Raw genomic sequence first — 15411 nt, forward strand, 5'->3', positions numbered from 1 at the left:
CATGTCAAATGAACCGCGTTCGCCTACCAGGACCGCTCTTGTATGATCGACCATGCATCCCCCTCTCTCTCTCCAAGAATCCGGGCTATACCTCGGTTGCACGTGTATTCTTACAGTTTCGACGCTGCGACGGGCGAGCCGGTCTATAGAGTGATGAGGAGCAATGTCAGCCTTTGATCAATACACATGCGATATTACTTTCAAGGGGAAGAACAGCATAACACTGGGCAAGTAAGCAGTACAAGATAACGAAGCGCTTTACAGTTTGCGCGAATTCTTATGTCTAGCTCAAAGATAGTCATGTATGGTATACAGTTACAAACTAGTAAAAAAGAAAATAGCAGAGGCACTTTTCAAATGCTCATTATAACTAGGGAAAAGAGTAGGTTTTGCACCGCGATTTACAACTTGGAGGCTCCCTTGGGTGGACCTACGTTTGTGATTTCGTTGTATAGGAGACTAACATTATTAGTACGTGATTCTTATAACTTGGAGAGATATGTGACTTACGATGTCAAGAACTCAGCATAGTCTTCTCCAGTGACCTGGCTCTCAAAGTACTTGGCAGCAAGGTGGTACTTGTTTCCCTTTGGTGCCTTGTCGCTCAGTGCCTTGGCTTGCTCCTGCAGCAGCTTGATGGCGTAGTCCTTTGTGACCTTCTTGCCCTCTGCAGTTTGGACGTTGTGCTTTGTCCATTGCCAAAGCTGACTCCTTGAGACTTCGGCGGTAGCAGCGTCCTCCATGAGGTAGTTGATTGGTACACAACCAACGCCGCGGATCCAGGCCTCCATGTAGGCAAGACCAATGTCGAGATTCTTGCGAATTCCGGCCTCGGTGACCTTGCCAGGTACGTTCATGTTCAGCAGGTCGTTGGCGGTGATGTGGACATCCTCGCGGCGGACGTGCATTTGGTTGGGAGTGGGCATGTGCTCATTGAAGATTTCGCTCGCAATGCCTGCGAGCGCCGGATGAGCCACCCATGTGCCGTCGTGACCAGCGCGTACCTCACGGAGCTTGTCTGCACGGACCTTGGCCATGGCAGCATCATTTGCTTGCTGGTCGTTCTTGATGGGGATCTGGGCGGCCATGCCGCCCATCGCGTGAACGCCACGCCTGTGGCATGTCTTGATGAGAAGCTTGACGTAGGCGTCCATGAAGGGCGATGTCATGGTGACAGAGTCGCGGTCAGGAAGGACAAAGTTGGGGTTCTGACGGAAGCGCTTGATGGTGCTGAAGATGTAGTCCCAACGGCCGCAGTTGAGGCCAGAGGAGTGATCGCGAAGCTCGTAGATGATCTATAACATGATTAGCATATGGATCTTCTATCTGGACAGGTTTTCGACATACCTCGTCCATCTCAAAGGCAGCAGTGATGGTCTCAATCAAGACTGTTCCACGGATGGTTCCACGCCTCATACCAATGTAGTCCTGAGCCAGGTTGAAGACGTCGTTCCAGAGCCTAGCCTCAAGATGCGACTCCATCTTGGGCAGGTAGAAGTATGGGCCCGTTCCACGCTTGACAAGCTCATGGGCGTTGTGGAAGAAGTACAGCCCGAAATCGAAAAGACCACCGGAAATAGGCTCACCGTCAACGGTGAAGTGCTTCTCCTCGAGGTGCCAGCCTCGGGCGCGGGCGATGAGTGTGGGTAGTGTTCGGTCTGTGCGAAGCTTGTATTCCTTCTCGCCTTGCTTGAAGTCGACCTGCCTGCGAATGGCATCGTACAGGTTCAACTGACCGTTGATCATGTTGTCCCATGTTGGTGCGGATGAATCTGCAAAAGGTTAATGATGAAACTCTCAACCGGTTCAGCGGAGATCGCATACCCTCAAAGTCAGCCATGTAAGTCCAGACATCGGAGTTCAGGGCGTTGACGACCATCTTGCGATCAGTTGGGCCAGTAATCTCGACGCGCCTGTCAACGAGACCAGGCGCTGGTGGTGCGCCCTTCCAAGCATCGTTCTCTCGAATGTGCTTGGTCTCTGGGAGGAAGTCGAGAAGGTTTCCCTTGTCGAGCTCAGCCTGTCGAATCACTCGTCGCTGAAGAAGGGCTTTCCTGCGTTCATTGAATGTGCGGTGGAGGAGTGCAAGGAAGACGCAGGCATCCTTGCTGAGGATATGGCGGTTCTTATCATTGAGGTCGCCGAGGATGTTGACCTCTCTTAGAATGCGTTCGGGATTGGCCATTATGATTTGTTAGATGTAGTTGAATGAAATTTCGTGTATGTAGAGCTACGAGGGATGACAAGGTGAGATGGAAGGGAAATGCGGTTCAAGTATGCAGCGTGCGGAGAAGGTCAGACGGCTGATAGACATTATTTATGATACAGACGTCACCCATCTTCAATGCCTGGGCCGAGGATCTGCTTGGTCGGCCGACTGATGCAGACTAGTCGGCTTGATGTGAATGGTGAGCTAAAGGCGTTGCTTCGGCGGAGAGGAGCTTCAAGCTTGTGACGATGCCAAGATCCGGAGCTCAAATGCGGGGATAAGGGCTGCACGCAGGCATTGATTTGTCCCACCAGCATCACAACCCCTGGAAAAGCACGCATTCTGGAACCATTTCAAGACAATTTGTTTGCTGCGATACCGCTATGGTGCTTATTTGCAGCTGATTGCATGGATGGCGCAGGTTGCAGACGGACTGAGGCGGCAATTAACGGAGGATGTGATGTTGAGGCTCGCACAACAAGCCCACTCCCGGTCGCTCGCCGGCCGCTCCCGGTACCACACCATCACCATGGCTAAGCAATTGCCGTTTCGCCGCGGCACTCAAGCATTGGCTCTCTGAGATATTGAGGCATTCTTATGATCAGACATGATGTCTGCCGGCACCTTGGTCATGCTGATCGCGGAGACGAGACGTAATCCATCGTCATGACTGCATACATAGCTGGGCAAGATGAAATACGAGACAATGACCTTTGTAGGTATGAACAAGTTCTATATTACTCGATTCACATCTTCAACAAGTTCTGTATACGCTCCGCCGCCATGCATTACTGTACTTCTAATACTGAACATTATGGTTCTACGCTCTAGCAAACACAATCATTAGGGATAATCGGTAGCATCCACGACCCGACCTCGGCACAACCATCTCAATCTCACCACATTGCCGAGAAGCCCTCCCTTCCACTCAGGCCTTCAAAGGTGTAATCTTGAAAGGTTTCTTCGATTGTAGAAGCCCCCAATTACACTCACCTGCACTGCAAACACCACCAAGAGCTCCTCGGCTGTCGAAATGCCCTTTCGCCTCAAAGGTTGCCTTATACTGAGTATCCAGATAGATCTTCTCCGCGACGCGTGTAAATTTGAGGTCGAAATTGCTGGATGAGAAGCCATTTGTACCTTCATACACGTGCATAAACCAGTAGCCGTTCGAGGTTGCGTCGCAAGGCCATGCGCGACCGATGGGGGAATTGCCATTGATGTACCATTTGGCTTCGCAATTCTAGTATTCGTATTAGTATGGCATCGAACGAAGAGATCAGCATGCGAAACTTACTACCCCCTTGCTTCCGGCGGGCACTATCATCTGGCTGCCATCGCTCGAAGTACCAAGGTTGATCGCATTCGGGTCGGTTATGTTCGCCTTAAGGGTACCCCAAGGATAACTTCCGGGACGTCCCATTGGCACAGAAACTGCGAGGTCTGTTACCTGCCAATCTTGCAGCGCATCCTGACGGGCCGCAAGAGGAGACGCAGCTGCAGAAGATGCAAATGCGAGGAGAGTGACAGCGGAAGTGATGGTGAATTGCATCTTGGAGGTATTTGACAATTTGATAATTAACACAGTCGTAGATAGAGAACTGCTTGGATAGAGGCTTTTGAAAGTGGTTTGTGTTCATCCATTATGCCGACTTCCCTTCTCTTATGTACTACGAGATACTCTCAGTAAAAGTATTATTACAATCGGTTGTCCCCAAAACCCAGCTCAAAAGATACCAGCAGTCACTCCTTCGAGGCGTGTTGTTCGGTAGAGGTTGCATCGTATACTCCGTCTTCAGGCACCCGGCATCCAGGCACCCCGCCCTATATTTAGTAACGATCGGGATCGTCATTCCTGGATCTTGTTGCAATGGAACTGTTATTCTGAAGCTCTCTCCTGATTTCCAAGCGGTGTTGTAGATGAGTTAGTTGTCTCTATTGCGCGCGCACAATATCTGGAGGGTGCAGTTTCCTCTATGCCGACACGAGATCTCTGCGTATCTATGCTGTTATGGAAACAGCTTCGCTGGCATCCGCTGTGTCTCCAATCGATATGCACCACCATCTTACAATGCTGGCACTGGGATTAGAGAATATGTAAAAGATGGTGCTGCGACCCTCGTATTCGAGGTATGCATATCACACATCAGTACCATGTAAATTTTCGTACAGCTTACTTCGTTACAAACTCGGCTCCCAAGATTGATTAATGTAACCCCGTGGACTAGTGTGTTCTTTGGTGATTCCGTATATTATGCGCACGGTGCCCTGCAGCCTCTAGCCACATGTTGTACAGCACGTCGCGGGAGAACAACGTTCCATGCGTTCAGCAGACGTTGTTGCAATGCGTCATACCAGCTATAGCTTATTTTAAGCCTAATCGATCAACAAGCTATTGCGAAATGGGAGACGGAAGATGTTCCATTGGTGAGGACTTGACGAAGGAGGCAGTGTGCTTCGATACATTAAATGCTCGTTATTTTTTTCAGCGCGCATCAGGTGTGGTGACGACGCTGACACCAGGAGAAAAGACATAAGAACGATGGATCGAATGCAAAAAGAGGTATGACTTCGAGTTCTCTAATACAGACAGGAACAAAAGGAACGCCCGCTAAATAAATGCCCATTGTATGCGTCGCACAAAATTTTGCCGCCAAATCTACCCAGACAACCATCCAAATCGGGTTGTATTGTATTGTATTTAGTTCTTTTTATTCACCATCAGAATCCCCCGCGCCTCACCCTCAGCGACTCGTTGTAACGATCCTGCAATTGTTGGCGAGCCACTCTCTCATCTGTGTTTTTCCAGTTCTCGATGACCATTGGTTGATAAGGAGACGGCGATGACAAGGGTAGATATTCCGCATCTAGTCCACCCGATCAGCTCGCATTTTTAGTCACGTGACTAGACTTACCTGGCCGTACGTTTTGCGTTATCCAATGAAACGGCCTGCACAGCCACTTGCGCAATTTAGGGGGCGAAAACATGACGCTAACGAGTGCGATCAACACAGAGATGATGGCGACGCATACACCAGCAAGGGTCAACACATCCTGTCTTGACCATTGGGACTGGAGTACAGGTGATGCAACGGGTGGTGGGCTAGAATCATCCATAGGAAGAGCGGGATCAAAGGCGCGAGGGACTCTCCAGACACGTGCAGGCATGATTCGACAAGGTAGGTAAGAATGTGAGTAGTTGACTTAGGAGGCAGATGATGGATATAACACTGGCGGTAGTTATTCGCCTACCAGATGTTGTGAGAAGCGACTTTGGCATGCGAAGGCTGTCCTTTCATATCTTTTTCTATGACGCAAGTCTACCAGGTCGACTGGGGTGTGTGCGCTAACAGACGCCAGGTATGTCAGCCCGCGGCGCGATCGACAGCACCCACACCTCTTACCTGCATATGACCGTCCAGACCCTGTCTGGCCGAAAGGCTGTGGCAGTTGCTTGTATTGAGGGAACGCTTATCATTAGGGCAAATACTTAGCTATCCCATAAGGGGCTACATGAGCTAACATCAATTGAGGCTTGGGCTTTCGTGTACAATCGAAGCCCGCACTTGCCCTTCTACTTAGGCCACTCAAAATGGAGAACCTGCCGCACAAAGCCACAGTCAAACCATCCGTGTGCGTGTTTGAGTTACCTTTAGGCTGGTGGCACCAGGCTGAAGGTGAAGACACTAGCTTAAGGCTGCTTCCAACCAAATTAACTGAATTCATCTGCACTGAAAACCCTTGTACATCGCAATGGGAAATCATTAAGTGACCCTCATAACGCTACCCATTCTTCTTCTACATACATGACATTTGATACCTCAAGCTCCTTACTGACAGCCAATCACTCATCTTCCTCGTCTTCCCACTCATCATCCAAGTCATGCCCATCTATAGTCCTCCAAGTATCCTCTCCATCGCTCGGCTCATCATTAAACATCATCCAAAGCTCCATCAGCGTATTCCGCGGTCTCTGCGCTTGCACTTCCAAATCTGTAGTTGTATGATCGCTGTTGTCAAGAGAAGGTGCCAAACTAAGAATGCGTATTGCTTTTGTCGGGAAAATGCGACCGGGCCCATCGTCTTCTTGTCGCTGGCCAATAGTCTGTGTTAAATGTTAGATAAACATTGCAAAATTGCCATTTCTTATAGAAGGATTAAACTCACAGCGTATGTTGTCATAATGCAATCGTCATACAATGCCATGAAACTGACTGGGACCATCAATTGAGGTGTCGAGCCCGTAAGGAGTGAGTATGAAGCTCGATTCCTGTTCTTGCCGTCTTCAAAGTCAAGTCGATTTTCTGCGTTTAGCGTGACGACATATATTCTATTTTGGATTCCAAACATGACGCGGTGGTTTCGCACGGATAACCATCCGCCGAGATCAAAGTCCGATCCGTCGGAATCACACTCGAGAATCTGGCTATAGCTGGCCATGCTCTTAGCCCCATCTTCGAGTGCCTTACGAATATCAGAGCATATGAAAACGCGACCGAGGCGGGAGAAGCCAACGAAGAGGTTGCTATCGCGGTCTAGCATACCGGCGCCCCACTCATCCTCGCCATTCCTGGGGTGATTTGGGTCATCAGGCGCGTTCGGCAGGGGGCCCTTACCGAGCTCAGTAGGAGTAAAGCGATTTCTACGTGGCGAGGCGGGAGGGAAGATCCGCCTGGTCTGACCATGGCGTAATCCATACATTGATTCCCTGAAAGAGGGATCGTTTACGGGTGGTAGCCGATGCACATAGTATTTGTCTGTGCAATGCGATGGCTGCAGATGGCCTAAGCAGTTTCCCGACTCTTTATCATACACATGATACCCGCGTGTGCCCATTGAGTAAACTACCATATCCTCGTTTTGATCCAGATGGCCTACTGCATCTTGCTCGATGGTAAGATGGGTAGTGAGCTTCGGTGGGGTTTGCTTCATGTCATACACGAAGCCCTGACCTTCCACCGAAACGACTACCAACGTCCAATACGAAAGCTGAAATCCTCTCGTCTGACAATCATGATCGAGGACAGCAATACGCTTGAATACTCCTCTTTCGGTGCCCTCTTCATCTATCCGCCATACCTCCAGTGCATCACCCTCACGATCAAACACTGCAGTCCCATCTTGGTATTCGAGATGCGCGTATGGTCTAACAGCATGCTCTTCTGCTGTATCTAGCACGGAAGGTAACCGCCACAAGAGGCGGCCTGAGTCCATATCCGTAACGTTGAAGCCACCAGCATGTGAAGTAGATATGAACAAGCGACGTTTGAAGTCTACCTTGAACCGCCATATGGCATCATTGCCAACCTGTAGGACAGATTCGCGAGTCACAGGCCGTGGCGCATTCCAATTGCGCTCAAGCAAGGTTTGGCGCTTGCATAAGTCTTTCCAAGATGTGACATTGTCGAAGAATTTAGAAAAACTGGTAGAGTTTTCAAGGAAAGAAAAATCGCGAGCGCTGCTGTGTGGTTGCAGACGCTTTGGTGGCTGTACTGTTTTGGAGGGAGAGGAGTAGATGGCGTCCTGGTGGGTATGGTCGATGAATTGCTGCCAAGCACGTGATACGCAAATGAGAGAGCCTAGTGTAGAGACAGGCGTGAAGTCAAGGATGCGGAGGACAATCTCCGGCGGAAGAGCCGCAAGCGGATCTGTCATGGCGGGGGAGGCAGCCATTGCGTATTCTGGGTTGTTAATAGTGATTCGGGGAGTTGATGTTCCGACCCGCGGTTGTGCTGTCGATGGCTTTGGTACAACAATATTGTCGGTGAACTGTCAAAGTAGCTTCCCGATGAAGTCATTGTGGAGACGTCACGTTAACCAAGCCACAAATCAACATTCTCGAGAAAACATGTGCACCCTCGGACATAGCTACCATCTACATGTCGAGTTTCGAAGGGAAAAGTGTCATTATGGAATGAGGATGGTTGCACGTACTTTTGGGTCAGAGTGCACGTGCATGCTTGCTAAAAAACGGCTAGCACCCACAAGTCATCTATGGTAGCCCAGGCGAAAACCACTACTACTAAACGTTTGAGCAGATTGATAGCACAAGCTCAGGTAAACATCAACGATTTTGTCTCTCATATAATGGGTTGCAGATTGAAAGATTCGCGCTTATAGGTACCGTCTGCGAATCCATGTCGCGTTTCCTCAAGGCAAAGGTGTACGAAACGGCTATGGGCAGGCAAAATACAGGCATTCCGAATAAATTCGACTGATTCTCAATTCTTATACACTTCTATGTTGACTTGAGTGTGAAGCACGATGAAAACTATGAATCAGCATTCATACACAATCTGATAAGCAGGCACAAGCACAGCCAACTGGAATCTGGGTACAAGTGTGCGACTGATTCAAGATGGGAACATAATGAGTGTCATCGATGCTACCAAATATAAGGCTGTCGAAACGTAGATATTAGTACATGACTAAAGGTTTGAAAAGACTCAGGTAAACTGACCTTGTTCTCCCATGTCCAGAAGGTGCCGCTGTGCTGTATGCCTTTGGTCGTGATCACTTCAATCATCTTTGAAACCGATTCTTCTGGTGAAATGAGACCCTCTATAGTCCATGGGATTTCAATGTTTGCCATGTCAGTCGCTACTTCACCTGGATGCATGCATAAGATGATTGTATCGTCGTCCTTCCGCTTCAATTCAGCGGCCATGTGCCTCGCTGCCATGTTTAGTGCAGCCTTGGACGCAGCATATGCGGCAAACCCATCCTCCATCTCAAGAAATTTGCCATGGGAACCCGAGTCACTGGACATGAAGACAATTGTGCCTATGGGGATTTTTGTTTGCAGAAGCTTCTGTGCTGCGACGATGGGCCCGATGGTGTTTGTGTGTAAATGGAAAGCGAATTCATCAAACGATCTGTCTGAAGTCAGCATACATGATCTCGACCATGACTACCGTCACCCGGATATACTGGATTTGTTGCAAATGCACGCTTTAGCCACAACCAGAAAAGCGTGACCGCGACGAGGAACGTACAGCTCAGTGGCCCTCTGTAACGGTTAGTGCAGCCCCCTTGCATACGTGCATGATGTCGAACTTACATTCGGGTACCTTAGCACTCCTGCATTTAGTACTACATAGTCGATCTTCAGGTTCGGCTGTGCTGCCAGTTGCGCGACGAATTTCTGACAGTGTCAGCCCCTCTCAGTCTCGCAGCAGGAACGGAATGCAATCGGCTTCCGTACTTCGATGCTCTGTTCAGACAAGATATCGCATGTGTACATTTGACATCGGCCATGATCGCCACCCGCTTGTCCCCACAGGCCACTGGCATGCCCGGCCCAAGGCTCTCTCACAGTAGCTATGATGCGTTCGTTCTTCGCGAGCAACTGTTTGACGAATTCTAGGCCAATGCCTCGGCTAGCGCCGAGTATCAGCCATGTTTTGAAGTTCTCATCAGCATATAAGATACTTGGAATCTGATCCATCCTGTCGGTTGAGGTGTGGCGGGGCAGAACTTAATGATGTCAACCAAGGGACTGGCTCACAACGGATGGTGGCGGGTTGCTGGTAGGAAGACAAGATGAGTGTGATGCTGGCGGGGGAATGTAATACTAATGTACTGCTTTCTAGATCACGAGAAGCCGGCATTCATCAACCTGGACGGTACCGTGAAGATGTCACGCTGATTTACGGACCCTTGCGCGGCATCGTATTTGGTATGTAGAGCCGGCGTCCTGCAGGGAAGCCGACGGACCAGACCCTGGGAAACCCGACAGCCAGAGTAGTGTATGTAAGTAGGGGAGGATGATTGCTTTTGGTCTACATCTATGTACTCTTGATATGGATATGTGCGTGGACTTGGCGTGTGTACTGGCAGCTGCCCAGGGTTGTTTGCGGGCGACGTCATGACGGCATCGACTGATGGGATGATGCAGGATTGCCGAGTACCAGGAAAGCAAAAGCGGCTGGACAAAAGACGGCCCTGGCTCAGCTCAGAGGCTCTTGCCTGCCCAGCTCAGGCGTCCTCGGACCGGTTCCACCCGACCGCCTTTGCTCCTGACTTTTACTGCGTCTCTGATTCGCCGCATGCAGGCGCTAGCCGCGATGGCATGACGGGCCCTGACGCGAGCGTAGTCACGTGTTTGGCTTTTTCCATTGCCTCTGCCAGCTTTTTTGTCGCTCATTCCAGTTTCCATCGCTGCTTCCTTTCACCACTCCACAAGTCTCACTCTTCTCTTACTCCTGAACACTACCTCTCTACCACCTAACCAACCCTCATACCTCTCATCTTATCACAATGGGCTACGAAAAGGGTACGTTTTTCTGACTCCAATCGGACGTCATCGGTCGTCTCCCATTTTGCCTGCCTCGCCTTGCCTCCTGCTTCCAACGCCCATTGAGCCTGCGCGCACATGGAGAACTGGCCTCTATGAGAAGCAGCGTTTTCCTAGAATACAAGCCAGCTAGATTTGGGCAGTTCATGAGGCGGTGTGAAATATGGCAGGTTTGCGACATGGCAAGATGGCTCGCTTGGCAGTACAATAAATTTTATCGTCATGCAGACTGCTGACATATCCTTGCAGGCGATGCTAAGAAGGGTGCCAACCTCTTCAAGGTACGAATACACTGAGATGACGCCGGATATATCCCTCGTCGCATCACACGTTCGCCGAACCTTCTCTAACCACACTGTAGACCCGTTGCGCTCAGTGCCACACCCTGAAGGCCGGTGAGGGCAACAAGATTGGCCCCGAGCTACACGGCCTCTTCGGCCGCAAGACTGGTTCCGTCGCTGGCTACTCATACACCGATGCCAACAAGCAAAAGGGCATTGAGTGGAACCACGACACTCTCGTATGTGACGCCGTACAAAGACAAACATGACCCGACAGTCAATGCTAACGCAACACAGTTTGAGTACCTCGAGAACCCCAAGAAGTACATTCCCGGTACCAAGATGGCCTTTGGCGGTCTCAAGAAGCCCAAGGACCGTAACGACCTGATCACCTTCCTTGAGGAGGAGACCAAATAAGCGTCCTATTACCACATTGACGTTTACCCCACTCTCCGACGCTCCACGACCCTTCTCTAATACCTCTTCGACCCAAGATCTCTTTGGATTGTATCAACATCGATGATAGACGAACGACTGAGGCGGTGAGCGCGGTTTTAGCGCGTTACTGTTCCATGTAGATTATGTTTGGTGTATGATTTTAGGGCGTTTTTTCGATGTGGTGCAGCATAGACCTGGTTTGGAACTTGGCGGCACGTTCGAAATAACAATTCTCCTCTATTCACTTATACTCTTCTTGTCCCTCGGGGCGCTGCTCTTGACTTGTGAAAAGGGTGATATACGATGGCAAAGGCTCCGCACATGTTGGTCCTACCCTGGCGGCCAATGGGGAGTCGGACAAATTTTCTGACACGTTGCGGGAATTTCGACCACAGGGACCGTATTTAGAGCGGTTGCATCATGTGTACCCATGGGACTACGCTCGCCTAGCTCCATATGGTGCGGCTCACGCGAGTGTCTGGGCATCCTCGGAGCTGAGGAACATGCAGCAAGGAACATGCGCTCTGCCGGCGCCTCCTCCGACAACTAGCCGAGGATCATGTGGCTGGAGCTGTGTGCTTGTCGAGGGCGATACACTGACGTTGTCGCATCCCATGCATTGGCGACGGCAGGCGCCAGAAAACAAAACAAGACAGATGGCCGTGTCATAACCAATACCGTCTCGTCAGGCGTGGGATGAGAGGCTCATGAACGCGGATTGCCTGTGACGCTGCTGCGCGTGCTTCTCCACGCTCAAGTCGAAAAGTGTGGGGGAAGGCGCAAGTGCTCTCCAATCAGTCGTGGCATTCCCGGGGAACTCCGTGTACATCACATCATTTAGCCATACACATACATACTTTACATGTGCTCTTGTGCCACCTCTCCCTCCTCTCACTCAAGACGACTCGTCGCAAACCGCCCCAGCACAGCATTCCACGCGCCGTTACCTCGGCCGGTTCATCGCCGTCCATTAGCGTCATAGTGGGGGCGTTCGGCAGCTTGGACGGGGGACACCACCACCGACCACAGCACTTTGGCGAGCACACAGCGACAAAGGCCGTTACGGCCTTGAACAACTGCCATCATGTCGTGGAAGCGGAGCGAGAGGCTGATGGAAACCATCAAGGTAGGCAACGCACCCCACAATGCCATCACTGCTAATCCTTGCGTAGCACTATAGCAACTTTCCGGCGACTGGTCCGTATCCTCGAGTCTTGGTGTCAAGTGTCTCTCTAATTCCATTCCAGGCGTGTCCCTACGGCAGATGGTGCAATTTGGCGAGAAGCCATCGACGGGAACCCTTTTCCGCGCGTCACAGTTCCTTTCTGAGGAACTTCCCATACGGTTGGCACATCGCGTGCAAGAGCTCAACGACCTCCCCGATGGCCTCAATGAGATGCCATCCATTTGCAGAGTGCGCGACTGGTACGCGCAGTCATTCGAGGTATGTGCGGTAACGGCTCGCTGAATAGCTTGACTCACAACGCTAGGAACTCGTCGAACTGCCACGACCACAACTCTCGAGCGAGATCAAAGAACGATTACTGAAACCAGCGAAAAAGAGCGGCGACAAGAACTTGATGAGTAAACCGACACAAAACCCAAGCATCAGAACTGGACAGTACCGATCCGCACCAACGTCGAATGGAAACCACAATGGCAACGGCAATGGCAACGGGATCACCAAAGAGGTCAAGGGTGCAAGCCGGAGATACTATGTCGCTGCAGACGACGGCCAGGATTGGCCACCAGAGCTTAGCGCATACAACACAAAGTTTGCCGAGACTTTGGAGAAGATCAAACGGCGGCATGACAGCGTCGTTACTACTGTCGCGCAGGGCATCCTCGAGTGGAAGCGCAAGAGGCAACGGATGCATATTGACCATAACATACAGGCTTTCCTGGACCGGTTCTACATGTCGCGTATCGGAATTCGGATGCTCATCGGTCAGCACATCGCCCTCACCGACCAACGCTCACGGAGTGATCCAAACTACGTTGGTATCATATGCACCAAGACAAACGTACAAGAACTGGCGCAAGAGGCTATTGAAAATGCGCGCTTTGTGTGCGAAGATCATTACGGATTATTCGACGCTCCAAAGGTGCAGCTTGTGTGCAACCCCGAGATCAACTTCATGTATGTGCCTGGGCATCTGTCGCACATGCTCTTCGAGACTTTGAAGAACTCGCTGCGTGCTGTAGTAGAGAGACATGGGCAAGAAAAGGAGGCATTCCCCGTGACTAAAGTCATTGTTGCAGAGGGCAAAGAGGATATTACGATCAAGATCTCAGATGAAGGAGGTGGTATTCCAAGATCGTCGATTCCGCTCGTCTGGACATACATGTACACGACTGTGGACCAAACACCCAACCTGGACCCAGATTTCAACAAGAACGATTTCAAAGCGCCAATGGCTGGTTTCGGCTATGGCCTCCCCATTTCTCGGTTGTATGCACGGTACTTTGGTGGAGATTTGAAGTTGATCTCGATGGAAGGGTATGTATCAACATGTCTTGGCTCCTTGCCACATTAAAAAGGGTTGAAGCTGACTTTCTTTTTACAGCTACGGCACCGACGTCTACCTCCACCTTAACCGCCTCTCTTCTTCCTCGGAGCCTTTGCAATAGCAATTACCTGTCATGAGGGGCGGATGGACATCGAGCGAACTCATCCGATCATCCCGAGGAATGGCGCAGGGTAACGGTTCGCGTAAATACAACCCATTCCTGGCTAGCAAGGCTATGAAGTTGAAGTTGAGCGGCCAGGTCAGCAGGGAAATTAGTGAGAGACGACAGGTTGGCGATGCAGAGGACATGTTTGCAGAGAAGGGTGCTGGTGAGGGTGATAAGCCATGGTGGCGCAATGTCGGCATGGAAGAGGGAATGTGAGGGAGATATGGGAATGGGGCGTTTGATAGACCTTTTTGAGAGTCAGCTTGGAAACGCCACTATGAAGAGATGGGGGGGCTGTGGCGTGCGTTCGTCCTGGTTTTTGTTGTTGTTGTTGAAATCAATGTAAGTAACTGGCGCGCTTGGAAACGCGTACTATATGAGGTGTTCGGGCATACATTGGAAAAAAAAGGAAAAGAATCGGAGGAAGGGTTCTGGGAATTCATTCGTTATGAACCCCATATATATCCCCTTGGGCCTAGGGGAGAAAACAGGTTACGAACGCAAGTATCTAATGCAACGAGTAACGTGCCTCTTTGGATCTGGTTGTATTCAGAGAAGAAGAAGAAAAGTCGTGATGTGAAGATGTATCTATGTACATGAGTGGGTATAAAGCTGTTTGTAAAGAAAAAAAATCATGATACTGGCTCTCTCCCCTTCCCCTTCTCTGCCCATTAAGTTGCACTCTACTGTCCCACCCCCGAACTCACCCTCTTCTTCATCTTCGCAATCTCCCTCTCCTTGCCCTTTCCACTCCTCCCGGGACTCCCCAGCGCCTCCCCATCGCGACCCTGTTGCTGCTGCGACCCCTCCCACTCATCCCGCCAGACAATACTCTCCTTCGCACACGACTCAAGCCCAAGTAGTACATTACGATAATACGCCCGCGTCTGCGTTATGCTCTGTGCCATTCGTCAGTCAACCCTTCCCACCTTCAAACCCAAAAGGCTAAAAGCCCGCTCTTTCCACGATATCAGGGAAAAAGGGAAGAAACAAACCTCATTCCTCACCCCCGCAATCCACATAACCATCTCCTCACTCTCCAGTATCCCCGCCGCCTCATCCCTCCGCTGCCTCTCTTCATACCCCCACGCCCTACTCGCCTGTGCCGCCCCTACCGCTTTCCCCACCCCTCCACCACCACCGCTAATATCATAATTCTTGCCTCGCGCCTGCAAGTTACGGCGCAACTCCTCCTCTTTTTTCGAGTGCGCGCTGCGTGGGTCAAAGGGAGGTGGGGGACCGCGTTGCTGCTGGTGGTGGTGGCGTGGATGCGATGGGGATCCGGCGTGTGGTGTGACGCTTGCGGGGGATGGTGCGGGTGCGGTGGGTGTTTGGGTCGTGTGTGAGGCTGGTATGGGGGCGTCTAGGATGGGGGTGTCTGAGGTGGAAGGCTGGTGCTGGTAACTTGGGTTGGTGGTTGGTAGCGGTGGTGGTGACATTGTTGCATTGCTGTGGGCTGATCCTTTTTTTTTCTCTCTCGCTGGTTGTCTCGTGGCGGTAAGAGTAGTGGT

General features: G+C 50.9%; 8 protein-coding genes across 8 annotated transcripts; 2 read left to right on the forward strand and 6 right to left on the reverse strand.

The window, feature by feature from the left end:
* Positions 1 to 401: 401 nt before the first annotated feature.
* Positions 402 to 2185, reverse strand: COCVIDRAFT_24222 (hypothetical protein; the record flags this gene model as incomplete). Its single annotated transcript, XM_014703976.1, has 4 exons — positions 402 to 459; positions 511 to 1295; positions 1348 to 1772; positions 1825 to 2185. 4 exons carry the CDS (start codon positions 2183 to 2185, stop codon positions 402 to 404), a joined length of 1629 nt encoding a protein of 542 aa, XP_014559462.1.
* Positions 2186 to 3137: 952 nt separating this feature from the next.
* COCVIDRAFT_24223 (hypothetical protein) lies at positions 3138 to 3761 on the reverse strand (the record flags this gene model as incomplete). The annotated part of the gene is made up of 2 exons (XM_014703977.1): positions 3138 to 3452; positions 3507 to 3761. The coding sequence occupies 2 exons, from the start codon at positions 3759 to 3761 to the stop codon at positions 3138 to 3140; spliced, it is 570 nt and encodes a 189-aa protein (XP_014559463.1).
* Positions 3762 to 4930: 1169 nt separating this feature from the next.
* COCVIDRAFT_91531 (hypothetical protein) lies at positions 4931 to 5377 on the reverse strand (the record flags this gene model as incomplete). The annotated part of the gene is made up of 2 exons (XM_014704051.1): positions 4931 to 5076; positions 5125 to 5377. 2 exons carry the CDS (start codon positions 5375 to 5377, stop codon positions 4931 to 4933), a joined length of 399 nt encoding a protein of 132 aa, XP_014559537.1.
* Positions 5378 to 6053: 676 nt separating this feature from the next.
* On the reverse strand, positions 6054 to 7882 carry COCVIDRAFT_91716 (hypothetical protein; the record flags this gene model as incomplete). Its single annotated transcript, XM_014704052.1, has 2 exons — positions 6054 to 6314; positions 6377 to 7882. 2 exons carry the CDS (start codon positions 7880 to 7882, stop codon positions 6054 to 6056), a joined length of 1767 nt encoding a protein of 588 aa, XP_014559538.1.
* A 712-nt stretch (positions 7883 to 8594) lies between these two features.
* COCVIDRAFT_24225 (hypothetical protein) lies at positions 8595 to 9656 on the reverse strand (the record flags this gene model as incomplete). The annotated part of the gene is made up of 5 exons (XM_014703978.1): positions 8595 to 8609; positions 8670 to 9084; positions 9205 to 9218; positions 9270 to 9353; positions 9414 to 9656. The coding sequence occupies 5 exons, from the start codon at positions 9654 to 9656 to the stop codon at positions 8595 to 8597; spliced, it is 771 nt and encodes a 256-aa protein (XP_014559464.1).
* An 812-nt stretch (positions 9657 to 10468) lies between these two features.
* Positions 10469 to 11203, forward strand: COCVIDRAFT_35314 (hypothetical protein; the record flags this gene model as incomplete). The annotated part of the gene is made up of 4 exons (XM_014704053.1): positions 10469 to 10484; positions 10755 to 10786; positions 10867 to 11025; positions 11084 to 11203. 4 exons carry the CDS (start codon positions 10469 to 10471, stop codon positions 11201 to 11203), a joined length of 327 nt encoding a protein of 108 aa, XP_014559539.1.
* A 1105-nt stretch (positions 11204 to 12308) lies between these two features.
* COCVIDRAFT_13609 (hypothetical protein) lies at positions 12309 to 14116 on the forward strand (the record flags this gene model as incomplete). Its single annotated transcript, XM_014703949.1, has 5 exons — positions 12309 to 12350; positions 12397 to 12421; positions 12472 to 12668; positions 12715 to 13724; positions 13873 to 14116. The coding sequence occupies 5 exons, from the start codon at positions 12309 to 12311 to the stop codon at positions 14114 to 14116; spliced, it is 1518 nt and encodes a 505-aa protein (XP_014559435.1).
* Positions 14117 to 14586: 470 nt separating this feature from the next.
* Positions 14587 to 15093, reverse strand: COCVIDRAFT_65016 (hypothetical protein; the record flags this gene model as incomplete). The annotated part of the gene is made up of 2 exons (XM_014704054.1): positions 14587 to 14799; positions 14896 to 15093. Coding segments are annotated over 2 exons (411 nt in total), but the record flags the coding sequence as incomplete, so codon positions are not given.
* Positions 15094 to 15411: the final 318 nt, after the last annotated feature.

This window comes from Bipolaris victoriae, assembly GCF_000527765.1.
Source record: "Bipolaris victoriae FI3 unplaced genomic scaffold scaffold_18, whole genome shotgun sequence".
Classification (NCBI taxonomy): Eukaryota; Fungi; Ascomycota; class Dothideomycetes; order Pleosporales; family Pleosporaceae; genus Bipolaris; species Bipolaris victoriae.